At 40.8% G+C, this 15,044-nt stretch overlaps 1 protein-coding gene across 1 annotated transcript in view; it reads right to left on the minus strand.

Annotated features, from left to right (window-relative positions):
• NFE2L3 (NFE2 like bZIP transcription factor 3) overlaps positions 1 to 15,044 on the minus strand; it is a 34,433-nt gene that overhangs the window by 1,755 nt on the left and 17,634 nt on the right. Inside the window, exons 2-3 of the mRNA NM_001077899.2 lie at positions 10,376 to 10,543; positions 537 to 620 (exon numbers count right to left, since the gene is read on the minus strand). Of these exons, the coding sequence (NP_001071367.2) occupies positions 537 to 620; positions 10,376 to 10,543 (252 nt within the window). The remainder of the gene's footprint in view (positions 1 to 536; positions 621 to 10,375; positions 10,544 to 15,044) is intronic.

Consider the following 15,044-nt stretch of genomic DNA (forward strand, 5'->3'; position numbering starts at 1 on the left):
GCCTCTATACAAATAAGGATATGCTGTTGGCTGTGAACAATTTCCCTTAAATGCAGGCAACCAACTACACAATGTGAGCTCAAATGAGACTATGGTATAGTGGGGGAAAGACTGTCTTTGAACATCACATTTGATTTTTAAATAGATTGTCAATATAAAAGCTGGTCTTACATCTAGTATTATCTTCCTGTTATTTTTATTACTTATCCTAGCTGTTTATAAGCTAAGCTAAATCCACCCTGTGGACTGTCATGTAAGTACAGTGCTACCAGAAAGACTAAGGTGTGCCTTAATTTGTCAAGTATGTACTGTCTATTGATCCAACATGGATTTTATGAATCCGATTATACCTTTGTGATTATTTGGAAGGGGGAAACAATGTACAGTGGAGCCTGGTTACAACCCACGGGGTTGTAATGCACTAGGAACCATTACGTATTAAAGCTGTATATCCCAGGTAAAAATGTTAATGTTTACTCACAAAGAGGTCAGTGCAGATATTTTCCTGCTAGGATAAAAGCCAAGTTTCTAATTACCTCCAGTAGATTTTCAGGCTGCGATGAAAGCAATTGAAATAAGTCTTCCAGAGAGAAAAATGCATCTGTTCCATTTTGATATCTCTGTAGAAAAAGTCATTTAAAAGGTTAAAGTGGTTGCCTGGGACTTTTAGACTTAATCTAGAAAGGATAACCAAGTCATATCTAAGCTGAATTTTTTATCTTTATTTTAGAATTTTTATATTCCCTTTTTTAGTACTCAGTATTTTAATATCCTGCTTTCAACATTTAACTCAACTTTTCCTCTATTCCTGCCCTAATAATCTTCCATCAATTTTTTTGGCTTGTTAGTTCCACATTATTTTGTCCCTCCCCAGCCAACCTTCCAGATTGATTGAGAGGATATTGTAATTTTCAGTCAAACATGTATTTAGAGTTACCAAGATTTATCAACCTCTTTATTCGCTATTGCTTCATCTCCTGCCTTCCTAAAGGGTTTAAGTTTCTTGTTGAAATGATTTCATAGTTTTCTAGAGTGGCTTAATGAACTCTTTAGTCTTTGTAATTTGGAACTATTTTGCCTTCATGCTTAGGTCAGGCTTAATATTTTCCCTCAGCACGGTCTTGTGGCATTTAGTTATAAAATGACAGACCTATAGTAAACTAGTCTTCCACCACCCCCTTCAGTTCAATTGTTGAGTCGTGTCCAACTCTTTGTGACCCCATGGACTGCAGCACATCAGGCCTCCCAGCCCATCGCCAACTCCTGGAGTTTACTCAAAATCATGTCCATTGAGCCGGGGAGGCCATCCAGCCATCTCATCCTCTTGTCATCCTCTTCTGCCTTCAATCTTTCCCAGCATCAGGGTCTTTTCCAGTGAGTCAGTTTTTCGCATCAGGTAGCTAAAGTATTGGAGCTTCAGCTTAAACATCAGTCCCTCCAATGAATATTCATGATTGATTTCCTTTAGGATGGACTGATTGGATCTCCTTGCAGTCCAAGGGACTCTCAAGTGTTCTCCAACACCACAGTTCAAAAGCATCAATTCTTTGGCGCTCAGCCTTCCTCATAGTCCAACTCAGATCCATACATGACATGGAGAAATCATAGCTTTGACTAGACGGACACCTTGTTGGCAAAGTAATGTCTCTGCTTTTTAATATGCTGTCTAGGTTGGTCATAACTTTTTTCCAAGCAGCAGGCATCTTTTAATTTCATGGCTGCAGTCACCATCTGTAGTGATTTTGGAGCCCCCCAAAATAAAGTCTGACACTGTTTCCACTGTTTCCCCATCTATTTCCCATGAAGTGATGGGACCAGATGCCATGATCTTCGTTTTCTGAATGTAGAGCCTTAAGCCAACTTTTTCACTCTCCACTTTCATCAAGAGGCTTTTGAGTTCCTCTTCCCTTTCTGCCATAAGGGTGGTGTCATCTGTGTATCTGAGGTTATTGATATTTCTCCCGGCAATCTTGATTCCAGCTTGTGTTTCTTCCAGCCCAGCGTTTCTCATGATGTACTCTGCATATAAGTTAAATAAACAGGGTGACAATATACAGCCTTGGTGTACTCCTTTCCCTATTTGGAACCAGTCTGCTGTTCCATGTCCCAGTCTAACTTGCTTCCTGGTTCAGGATGGGGAACGCGGGTATACCTGTGGTGGATTCATTTCAATATTTGGCAAAATGAATACAATATTGTAAAGTTTAAAAATAAAATAAAATTTAAAAAAAAATAACTTGCTTCCTGACCTGCATACAGATTTCTCAAGAGGCAGGTCAGGTGGTCTGGTATTCCCATTGCTTTCAGAATCTTCCACAGTTTCTTGTGATCCAGTTAAAGGCTTTGATACAATCAATAAAGCAGTAATAGATGTTTTTCTGAAATTCTCTTGCTTTTTTGATGATCTAAGGAATGTAGGCAATTTGATCTCTGGTTCCTCTGCTTTTTCTAAAACCAACTCGAACATCTGGAAGTTCATGGTTCACATATTGCTGAAGCCTGGCTTGGAGAATTTTGAGCATGACTTTGCTAGTGTGTGAGATGAGTGCAATTGTGCGGTAGTTTGAGCATGCTTTTTGGCATTGCCTTTCTTTGGGATTGGCGTGAAAACTGACCTTTTCCAGTCCTGTGGCCACTCATGAGTTTTCCAAATTTGCTGGCATATTGAGGGCAGCACTTTCACAGCATCATCTTTTAGGGTTTGAAATAGCTCAGCTGGAATTACATCACCTCCACTAACTTTGTTCATAGTGATGCTTCCTAAGGTCTGCTTGACTTTATACTCCAGGATGTCTGGCCTTAGATGAGTGATAACACCATCGTGGTTATCTAGGTCATGACAGTCTTTTTTGTATGGTTCTTCTGTGTATTATTGCCATCTTAATATCTTCTGCTTCTGTTAGGTCCATACCATTTCTGTCCTTTATCGAGCCCATCTTTGCATGAAATGTTCCCTTGGTATCTGATTTTCTTGAAGAGATATCTAGTCTTTCCCATTGTTTCCCTCTATTTCTTTGCATTGATCAGAAGGCTTTTTAATCTCTCCTTGCTATTCTTTGCAACTCTGCATTCAAATGGGTATATCCTTCCTTTTATCCTTTGCCTTTCTCGTCTCTTCTTTTCTCAGCTATTTGTAAGGCCTCCTCAGACAACCATTTTGCCTTTTTGCTTTTCTTGGGGATAGTCTTGATCACTGCCTCCTACACAATGTCATGAACCTCCATCCATAGTTCTTCAGGTACTCTTATCAGATCTAATCCCTTGAATCTATTTGTCACTTCCACTGTATAATTGGATTTGATTTAGGTCATACCTGAATGGTCTAGTGGTTTTCCTTACTTTCTTCAATTTAAGTCTGAAGTTGGCAATAAGGAGCCTTGATCTGAGCCGCAGTCAGCTCCCGGTCTTGTTTTTGCTTACTGTATAGAGCTTCTCCATCTTTGCAAAGAATATAATCAGTTTGATTTCGGTGTTGGCCATCTGGTGATGTCCACGTGTAGAGTCTTCTCTTGTGTTGTTGGAAGAGGGTGTTTGCTATGACCAGTGCATTCTCTTGGCAAAACTCTATTAGTGTTTGCCCTGCTTCATTCCGTATTCCAAGGCCAAATTTGCCTGCTACTCCAGGTGTTTCCTGACTTCCTACTTTTGCATTCCAGTCCCCGGTAATGAAAAGGACATCTTTTTTTGGTGTTAGTTCTAGAAGGTCTTGTAGGTCTTCACAGAACCATTCAACTTCAGTTTCTTCAGCGTTACTGGTTGGGGCATAGACTTGGATCACTGTTATATTGAATGGTTTGCGTTGGAAATGAACAGAGATCATTCTGTCATTTTGGAGCTTGCATCCATGTACTGCATTTCATACTCTTGTTGACTATGATGGCTACCTCATTTCTTCGAAGGTATTCTTGCCCACAGTAGTAGATATAATGGTCATCTGAGTTAAATTCACCCATTTCCCCCCTTGGGTAGTTTTATTTCCTTAGTTTTTGTTGCCCTGTCATTTCACTGTGATAGATCTGGGACTTAATTTTTTTATTTAGTCTGCTTGGGATTCTGTGTATCCCTTTAATCTGAGTCATAAGATCATTTTAATTTTGGAAATATTTTGGCATAAACTTTGAATACTGCTGCTTCATACTTCCCAGTCTGTCCTAGGACTTAAAAATGGGCCAAAGAACTAAATAGACATTTCTCCAAAGAAGACATACAGATGGCTAACCAACACATGAAAAGATGCTCAACATCACTCATTATCAGAGAAATGCAATTCAAAACCACTATGAGGTACCATTTCACACCAGTCAGAATGGCTGTGATCCAAAAGTCTACAAATAATAAATGCTGGAGAGGGTGTGGAGAAAAGGGAACCCTCTTCCACTGTTAGTGGGAATGCAAACTAGTACAGCCGCTATGGAGAACAGTGTGGAGATTCCTTAAAAAACTGGAAATAGAACTGCCTTATGATCCAGCAATCCCACTGCTGGGCATACACACTGAGGAAACCAGAAGGGAAAGAGACACATGTACCCCAATGTTCATTGCAGCACTGTTTATGATAGCCAGGACATGGAAGCAACCTATATGTCTATCAGCAGATGAATGGATAAGAAAGCTGTGGTACATATACACAATGGAGTATTACTCAGCCATTAAAAAGAATACATTTGAATCAGTTCTAATGAGGTGGATGAAACTGGAGCCTATTATAGAGAGTGAAGTAAGCCAGAAGGAAAAACACCAATACAGTATACTAACGCATATATATGGAATTTAGAAAGATGGTAACAATAACCCGGTGTACGAGACAGCAAAAGAGACACTGATGTATAGAACAGTCTTATGGACTCTGTGGGAGAGGGAGAGGGTGGGAAGATTTGGGAGAATGGCATTGAAACATGAAAAATATGTATGAAACGAGATGCCAGTCCAGGTTCGATGCACGATACTGGATGCTTGGGGCTAGTGCACTGGGACGACCCAGAGGGATGGTATGGGGAGGGAGGAGGGAGGAGGGTTCAGGATGGGGAACACATGTATACCTGTGGTGGATTCATTTTGATATTTGGCAAAACTAATACAATTATGTAAAGTTTAAAAATAAAATTTTTAAAAAAAGTAATTTTCTTATTCTATCATTGTCTTTTCTTTTTAATGCAAAAGTTCATATTTGAGAGCTGTTTTCTATAGGAATGCCACATACAAAGTGTTTACCAACTCAGTTTTATATTTTTCTCTTCAAGGACCAGTTTTTCTATCACTTTCTACACCTTTTCTTGACTCAGGATTCCTGACTGTGATGGTAGTCTGAATCCACAACACTTGGTGGTCTGATTTCTAAAAGTTGGATGGACCGCTTCCTTGCTCTGCCTCCTAGCTCATGGCCAGAAGTGTCCTAGCTGTCATTTCCTAAACTAGAAGAGCCTTTAAACATTGAGCTTTAAAGCGGGGAACTCAGGTACCCACAGGCATGGACTTGTGATCTACTCAACCCCAGCCTCCGTCATGGCATCTGATATCTTCAGCTTTTGTGCCTGATTTGAAGATAGTATCCATTATGCCTCATCCAGGAATTCTGTATCTGGTGTGTCTTTACATGTTAGTAAATTCACATTCATGACTTGTGCTGTGTATAACTCCCACCCATAACTTTTTATTCAAGGGTTTTCTTTTTTGAAGATTCAGATCAGCTGGACTGATTTTGTGGTGGTGGTGTTCAGTCACTCAGTCGTGTCCGACCCGTTGCAACCGCCTCCCAGCCCGTCGCCAACTCCCAGAGTTTACTCAAACTCATATCCATTGAATCAATGATGTCATCCAACCAATTCATCCTCTGTTGTCTCCTCCCCCCGCCTTCACTCTTTCCCAGCATCAGGGTCTTTTTCCAATGAGTCAGTTCTTCGCATCAGGTGGCCAAAGTATTGAAGCTTCAGCATCAGTCCTTCCAATGAATATTCAGGATTGATTTCCTTTAGGATGGACTGGTTGGATCTCCTTGCAGTCCAAGGGACTCTCAAGACTCTTCTCCAACACCACAGTTCAAAAGCATCAACTTTTCAGCACTCAGCCTTCTTTATGGTCCAACTCGCACATCCATACATGACTACTGCAAAAAACCATAGCTTTGACTAGACCTTTGCTAGCAAAGTAATGTCTCTGCTTTAATACGTTGTCTAGGTTTGTTGTAGCTTTTCTTCCAAGGAGCAAGTGTCTTTTAATTTCATGATTTTGTGTGTGGTACAAATGGGTTTGCCATGTTTTCAAGGTTTCTGTGTGTCTTTCTTTGGATGTTTTAAGACATATTTAAGATAAGCTGGTGGATAGTGTTTCTTGTTCTTTAATTGGAAATTATGCATCCTTAGTGGGCAGCAAACTTCTTCACCAATTGGTGAAGATTTTAAATGATATTTTAAATGATACTAAGAAAGATATTAAGAAATTTCAGAAACTTGATTCATTCGTCCTGGCCAACCATTGACCAAAATTTGCCTGATGGTCACAAGTGTGAGAATGGGTAACATCAGCACAAATCTATATTCATTCCCCCAAAAAACCCCTTAATTATGGGTAAATAACATTGTTTGCAGAAAAGAAAGCCTTAATATTTAGAACATGGAAATATGGGTATGAAGATCATTCTGTTTAAAGTGAATTATGGACTGACCCTTCAGGCTATTCCAAGATATATCTGTCTCATTAGATCTTTTTTACCTGTTTGTTCCTCTTCAGTGCCCATCGATGGAGGCTTGAGAAGCTAACCCCTTACAACCAGCATTCTGGTTGATTCCGCAGGAGATGGGAAGATGGAAAGAAGAAGTGACGGGGTCCCTTAAACACCCATTATCTCACTATTACCACATTACCACCTCTTACGTCCACTCTCACTGAGCTGTATTTTTCCCCAGGTTCCTTTCTGCTCTGAGGGCGGTTTTGGGTTCAGGTAGTTGCTAGTCTATGGGGGTCTCCCTATTTCTTGGTATTGCCCTTAAGCCTGCCCTTAACTTCCATTACAAAGAAAATCCCCTCACTTCTCTTCAGAATCCCATGAGCCTGTACCTTTTACTTGAGGGCCTAAACTGTGGACTACATGACTGCGGTCCTACATCTTCACATAAAAGTCCTCCTTCCTAATCAGTTCTGTTTTTGGCCAAGAATTCACTGCATTTTGAACAGAGATCACTAGGAATGTAAAAAAAAAATATGGACACATTTTCTACCTTTACATATACACAATGGAGTATTACTCAGCCATTAAAAAGAATACACTTGAATAAGTTCTAATGAGGTGGATGAAACTGGAGCCTATTATACAGAGTGAAGTAAGCCAGAAAGAAAAACACCAATACAGTATACTAATGCATATATTTGGAATTTAGAAAGATGGTAACAATAACCCTGTATATGAGACAGCAAAAGAGACACTGATGTATAGAACAGTCTTTTGGACTCTGTGGGAGAGGGAGAGGGTGGGATGATTTGGGAGAATGGCACTGAAACATGTGTAATATCGTATATGAAACGAGTCGCCAGTCCAGGTTTGATGCACGATACTGGATGCTTGGGGCTGGTGCACTGGGATGACCCAGAGGGATGGTATGGGGAGGGAGGGGGGGTTCAGGATGGGGAACACGTGTATACCCGTGGCGGATGCATGTTGATGTATGACAAAACCAATACAATATTGTAAAGTTAAAAAATATGTATTGTTGCATTTTTTTTTTTTTTACTTTTTAAATTCAACTTGTCTTTAGTGAGAAAAATGTGTCTTCAGACCAATTAACCTGTATATATTTGTGTATTTTTCATTAATAGCAGTCTAGGCTTGCACTGCAGCTAGAAGGAAGTCACTGTTAATGAGTAAATTATGTCAGTCATCCTAAATATTCTCAAATGCCAGTGATTCCCTGTGGTCAGAGTAACTCCTTTCTGCTTTATCATTAGAAGTTCCTACAAGAAGTGTAATTTAAACACTGACACAAAATAGAAACATGGACCTACAAAAAAGGAGCTGAGTCTGATAATTAAGAACCAAGGCACAAATGCCACACTCTTAAGTGATTGTGTTTCTAGACAGTTTTGTCCAAACTGATGTCTGTCTGCAGTGAAATATTTCAAATTCTCCAAGGAAGCTCTCTACTTTATCTATCACTTCATTGTTATTTAATGAGTGCCTATTACCTAGCAGTGAGTGAGTTACTATAGGCAGTTCAAAAAAGGAGAAAATAAGGTCCTACTTTTCTGGGAAGCCTTGTGAAGGGGTATAATTGCAAAGACATACCCAGGAAAAAAATGAATCAACAGCATAAATCTATACACAAGGAAGTGGCAGTAAGACCAGTTTAAGGACATCTTTCACCTCAGAAAAGATGGTCTGTGAGGCACTCAGTAAAGTGGCCTGAAATGTCTCCTCCAAAACAGACATGGTTATTTCAGTACTCACTGGCACCGATGTGGCAATTCTCTGGCATTTGTGTGTGTGTGCGTGCGTGTTCACATAAGGAGCTGGTAAAGCCACATAGCAAGGTACACTAATTACAAAGGAACACAAGGCCTGGGGAAAATACCAGTGGGTAAAAGCAGAGGCAGCTGGGCATACCTCTGCAGGTTACAGTGAAATGCCAGGCTGCAGTGGGGTCTCATTTAACTAGCTCATAAAAGGGTTGAATAGCCTGAGGTAAAGTGAAAATGGAAAGGGGTTCCTTGGGGTGAACTCCACATCTTCTAAAGACTAGCAAAAAAGGATTCAAAGAGACCACTTAGAAACATGGTGTGTTTAGGGAACAGAACAGATGAGCATCCAGAGCTTGCCTGAAAAATAATCCAAGAGGCATATTTCTAGATGCAAGCATGGGTTGCAGCTAGAGAAATGATTGACAAAGGAGGTGAGGTGCAGGTTTCCAGGACCAGCAGGTGCTTGAGAGGCCACTTGGAGGTGGAGGTGCATGTGTCCTTGAGAAGGACAGTGAGAGACTCCTAGCTGGAGGGGACTCGGAGGGGTCTCCAAAGAACCTGCAAAATGAAAGTGCCTAACCAACAGAAGTGGTTTTAAATACATTCTGCAGTCCAGGGAAACCAGTTTCAGACTGGCAACAGTAAAGGAACACCTTTTCTGAGCTCTTACCACCCATCACACCCTCAGCTTCAGAGAAGATGGCTGAACAAACAAGGGAGGAAGAACTGGGAAAAGCCAAGAAGCTGGCCACACACCCTTTTCCTCCCCGCCAGGCTTTGAGGTTGCAGCAGGGAGAGGAGTGGGAAAACTACAGACTTGCTGAGAATTTACACTGGTTCTGTCTACCAACTGTTGCACTGGGATGAGCAGAGAGGTTTTGGGTCTGATTATTTAGCATAGGGCCTGTCCTAGAGTTCACCCAGCATGCAGGGAAGAACTAGTTCCCTAAAACAGGTTAGAACAGGCTGGAGGGGCGGGGGAGTGGTGAGTGAGCAGAGGGAGCAGAACTGCTTTCAGGCTTCATTCTGTCAATCATGTTATGTTCAGGGTGATGTTAGAAAGTCAAGGCTACAGTGATGATGGGCTGCCTGAGAAGGGCCAAGGCATAGTACTCTACCCTCCATGGGTGTTCAAAGCACAGCCCCAAATTCCACCTGGGGCAGTGCAGGGCTGGGAGCCCTGTCAGGCAAGACCTGCAAGGGTGCCACCTGCCAGGGGAAGTACTAAGTGGTTAAATGTCTGTGGAATGCTCACCTGTCTGGACCACTGCTGAGTAGAACCCAGATTAGGTCCCATGTTAAAGAAGGAAGGAGTTCAGCCTGGCTCCTGGAGTTCACCTTTCTCCACTCTCTCCACTACTCATGAGTGTGGTTATTAGTTGCAAGGAGTCAATGAGGCTATCTGACTCCACCTAGGCCAAAGATGCAAAGTGGGCTCATGGATGCCCAGTGAGCATGGTGCACCAGGAGACTGAGCGAGGGTATGAGCCCAAGTTCCAACCGGATTGAGAGTGATATCCCTGTAGGGTTCTCTCCTTTCCCAGACCTAGCCAACCTGTCTACTACTTCTGAAAGTGGCTGGTTTTGATTGAGGATTCCTGGGTTCAGGATGCCAGCCATCTCTGGCTGAGATGCCAGAGATGCCGGCATCCTGAACCCAGGAATCCTCAATCAAAACCACAACAAAACCTGCTAGCAGGTTTCTGGACGGGTGTGTGGGTTTAACCAGATATAATGGTCTATGGCTAATTCCTTTGTAAATAAAATAACCACATCCACAATTTTAAAAAATATGTATTTTCATATATCAAATTTACTTCTAGTAAGGCACACATATATAAAATCCATTCTCAACACAAATTGTCAAAAGACATAAAATCTACCTTAAAGCCAAAATAGTATGGTTGGAATATTCTGACATGCTTACCTCACTTCTAGATTCAGTGGTTTTTTCTGCCTCCCAGGCAGGCTTATCTGCTACTTTATTTTCATCTTCATTCTTCTGCTGTAGTGATTTTTCCTTCTGGGTTGATGATCTTTGCTCATTTTCTTCATGCTGGGGACTGTGACTCACACCTCTTAATACCTCATTCTCCTATAAAAAGGACCGACCCCAAAATGTGCTAAGTACAAATCCACATTTCATCAAATAAGTAAAATCTTTAAAACTGTTTTGTACTTACTGCTCAGTGATCAGGAAAACCCACAAGTCGAAAGCTAAGACTGACATTTCATTATTTTGGTATCAAAGAAACATTTTAATTCTGAAACAAAGGTCACTTTTGTGTCCTGTCCTTTTCAAAAACTCACTGTGAGACAGGCTGTTCTGATCTGGATAATGTAAATTATTTGCATTTATAAACCCCCTGACTTCAGGGAGGGTAAAGAGAGTTGACTTCATTTTATACATTTCTGTACTGTTTGAATGTTTTACCATAAACATGTATTTTTTTACAATCAGAAAAAATGTAAATAAATTTTTATTTTGAAAAAAATTTAATGTAAAAGCTTAAACTAACATCTCCATTGATATTTTCAACTATGCTTATTTATACAGATGAGTCCTTCACCTTTAACTTAGGAGACAGATAATTAAAAGGAGACAGATAATTAAAAGGCTAGAGAATTCTTCTGAACATTCAAACAGTTGCCATTTAGCATATAATATATATTCTGATACTTCCAATTATATTAAAAATTCTCTGTATACCATTTCCCCACTAAGCTCAATCGTGTCCAACTCTGAGTTGTGTTCCACTCCATGAACTGTCGCCTGAGGGAATGTCGCCTACCAGACTCCGGCAAGAATACTGGAGTGGGTTGCCATTTCCTTCTCCAGGGCATCTTCCAGACCCAGGGATCGAACCTGGGTCTCCCGCATTGCAAGCAGACACTTTACCATCTGAGCCACAGGGAAGCCCAACATAACATCAAGGCCTCTTAAATTCTTTCCAAGGATCTGTTTTTAGTTTCTCTCTTCCAGCAACAAAACATACTGGACTAACTCAAGGACAGCATTACTGCCCCCTACTCTAAACCACAGGAATGTTAATCTTTAAAAAGAAAATAAAAGTCAAAGAAATGTAAATACACAGATGCTAAAACAAGGAGAGAAATCAAAGCAAGAGCAAAAGGAAAAGGAGGCTAATGTGCTGATGGCCCACTTGGTTTTACTTGCTTCTCTGTTCTCTGTACCAAATTCTTGACACTGTACATGTTGGTCTTCTTACCTCAATGATCTCTTGTTCACATCCTCCATCACAAGTAGCTCATGTGCTCGAAGACATTGCTTCTGCTACCCTATCCTCTTTTCTGTATCAACAATACTTCCTTGTCTATTGGATAATTCCCATCAGCCTTCCAATACACAGTAACTAACACCTATATCCGTTGAATCATTGAAAAAGAGAGTTCCAGAAAAAAAATCTACTTCTGCTTTATTGACTGTGCCAAAGCCTTTCACTGCGTTGATCACAACAAACTTTGGAAAATTCTGAAAGAGATGGGAATACCAGACCACCTGACCTGCCTCTTGAGAAATCTGTATGCAGGTCAGGAAGCAACAGAATGGGACATGGAACAGCAGACTGGTTCCAAATAGGGAAAGGAGTACATCAAGGCTATATATTGTTACCCTGTTTATTTAACTTATATGCAGAGTACATCATGAGAAATGCTGGGCTGGAAAAAGCACAAGCTGGTATCAAGATTGCCGGGAGAAATATCAATAACCTCAGATACACAGATGACACCACCCTTATGGCAGAAAGTGAAAAAGAACTAAAGAGCCTCTTGATGAAAGTGAAAGAGGAGAGTGAAAAAGCTGGTTTAAAACTCAACATTCAGAAAACTAAGATCATGGTATCTGGTCCCATCACTTCATGGCAAATAGATAGGGAAACAGTGGTAACAGTGGCTGGCTTTACTTTTTGGGGCTCCAAAATCACGGCATATGGTGACTATAGCCATGAAATTAAGGCTCTTGCTCCTTGGAAGAAAAGTTATGACCAACTTAGACAGCATATTAAACAGCAGAGACATTACTTTGCCAACCAAGGTCCATCTAGTCAAAGCTATGGTTTTTCCAGTAGTCATGTATGGATGTGAGAGTTGGACTATGAGGAAGGCTGAGCGCCAAAGAATTGATGCTTTTGAACTGTGGTGTTGGAGAACACTTGAGAGTCCCTTGGACTCCAAGGAGATCCAACCAGTCCATCCTAAAGGAAATCAGTCCTGAATATTCATTGGAGGGACTGATGCTGAAGCTGAAACTCCAATACTTTGGTCACCTGATGTGAAGAACTGACTCATTTGAAAAGACCCTGATGCTGGGAAAGACTGAAGGCAGGAGGAGAAGGGGACAACAGAGGATAAGATGGTTGGATGGCATCACTGACTCAATGGACATGAGTTTGAGTAAACGCTGGGAGTTGGCGATGGGCTGGGAGGCCTGGAGTGCTGCAGTCCATGGGCTTGCAAAGAGTTGGACACGACTGAGCGACTGAATTGAACATGTTATTTTATTTGTTTATTGTCTAATCTGTCCCACTAGAATGCAAGTTTCCTGAGGGCAGGGACTCTGCTTGATTCCTGCTGTATACCCTCTGCCTACACCACAGCCTGGCACACAGCAGACCCTTAATAATAGTTGCTGAACAGATGAACTCCTAGATACAACATCCTAAGAGTTTGTATGCAATTTCTGATGAGTGAGATTCCATAGTCTTGCTCTTTTCTGCAACTGAAACTCTGATTCCCATCTAAATTCAGGGAAGAAGGGAAAAGATAAGACTCGTCATCACTCTTTTAACCTCAATCTTTTGCCAAGAGAAGGTTTCTTTTGTTAAGCCTTCAGTTCAGTTCAGTTGCTCAGTCGTGTCTGACTCTTTGTGACCCCATGAATCGCAGCACGCCAGGCCTCCCTGTCCATCACCAACTCCCGGAGTTTACCCAAACCCACGTCCATTGAGTCGGTGATGCCATCCAGCCATCTCATCCTCTGTCATCCTCTTCTCCTCCTGCCCCCAATCCCTCCCAGCATCAGAGTCTTTTCTAATGAGTCAACTCTTCACATGAGGTGGCCAAAGTACTGGAGTTTCAGCTTTAGCATCAGTCCTTCCAAAGAACACCCAGGACTGATCTCCTTTAGAATGGACTGGTTGGATCTCCTTGCAGTCCAAGGGACTCTCAAGAGTCTTCTCCAACACCACAGTTCAAAAGCATCAATTCTTCGGTGCTCAGCTTTCTTCACAGTCCAACTCTCACATCCATACATGACTACTGGAAAAACCATAGCGCTGGCTAGACGGACCTTTGTTGGCAAAGTAATGTCTCTGCTTTTTAATATACTCTCTAGGTTGGTCATAACTTTAAGAGAATCTAATTCAAAATTCTAAATTCCTGAGGCAGTTAACTTTGTTTACAAATAAATTTGCTGCTGGTGGGCATAGAAGCTTCTAACCTCTAAATCACAAGATCTATTTTAGAACCATGAAGCAAGGTCTCCTTAGTCTGTAATATCAGAATTAATACAACACATGTAGAGAGACACATAAACTTGCAAACATGAGAATGTTATCTATAACAATACATAAATAAACAATAACAGAGGAAACCAGTGGCTAACACCTAACTAGATCAAGCCCATAAGGAAACTTTCAAAGTGTTTAAGAGTTTGGTAACAAAAGTCTGTAAGATGGCCTGCCTTAAAACTCGGGAGAAGAATGGAAGATAGAGAAATTCTGTATGACCACAAATCACATGGCAAGAAGCAGAAAATAGGTTAAAAATCCTATTATATCATATAATAATGGATCATAACTCAATAAATGTGTTAAATAAAAGGACCGAGTTCATTTCAGTATAAACAAGTAAATGAGGAAAAAGGGAAATATCTCCCTTACAGTAGAATGGAACTAATAAATATAGAAGAATGATGGAGTTAGAAAATCATGAATGAATACTGAAACTAGGGAATAAAAACTTGATGAAAAATAAAAATATTTAAGTAGCCTCAAAGTATCACCCCAGATTACTTTTTAATTACAAAGAGAAAACTAATAACCCTTCAGGAGAAACCTGGCAAACACCATCTAAACCAAGTGGTCAAGTGTTACCCAGCAGCCCGGATGGGGTCACGGGGGTTGGGGGAAGAATGTGTACGTGTATGGCTGAGTGCCTTTGCTGTTCATCTGAAACTATCACAACATTGTTAACTGGCTGCACCCCAACACAAAATAAGTTCAAAAGAAAAATAAACTAGCAATCAAATCTATCATCACAATATGGCAATAAAGCAAGATGCCTCCTCACACAATATGAAGGATACAATACCATTTCTGTGGTGTTCATAATCTCAGTGTAATGAGGAAACATCAGACAAATCAAAATTGGGAGCCACTTTACAAAATAAAGATATTCTTCCAAAATCTAAAGGTCAGGAACTGAAAGAACTTTTCCATATTAAAGGTGATTTAAGAGATTTGACAAGTAAATGCAACATGTGCTCCTGGGTTAGATGCAGACCCAGGAGAAAAAGTAGTTACATAGGATATTACTGGGGCAATAGATAAAATTTGAGTATGGACAATAGATTA

Source organism: Bos taurus, chromosome 4 (assembly GCF_002263795.3).
Source record: "Bos taurus isolate L1 Dominette 01449 registration number 42190680 breed Hereford chromosome 4, ARS-UCD2.0, whole genome shotgun sequence".
Taxonomy (NCBI): domain Eukaryota; kingdom Metazoa; phylum Chordata; class Mammalia; order Artiodactyla; family Bovidae; genus Bos; species Bos taurus.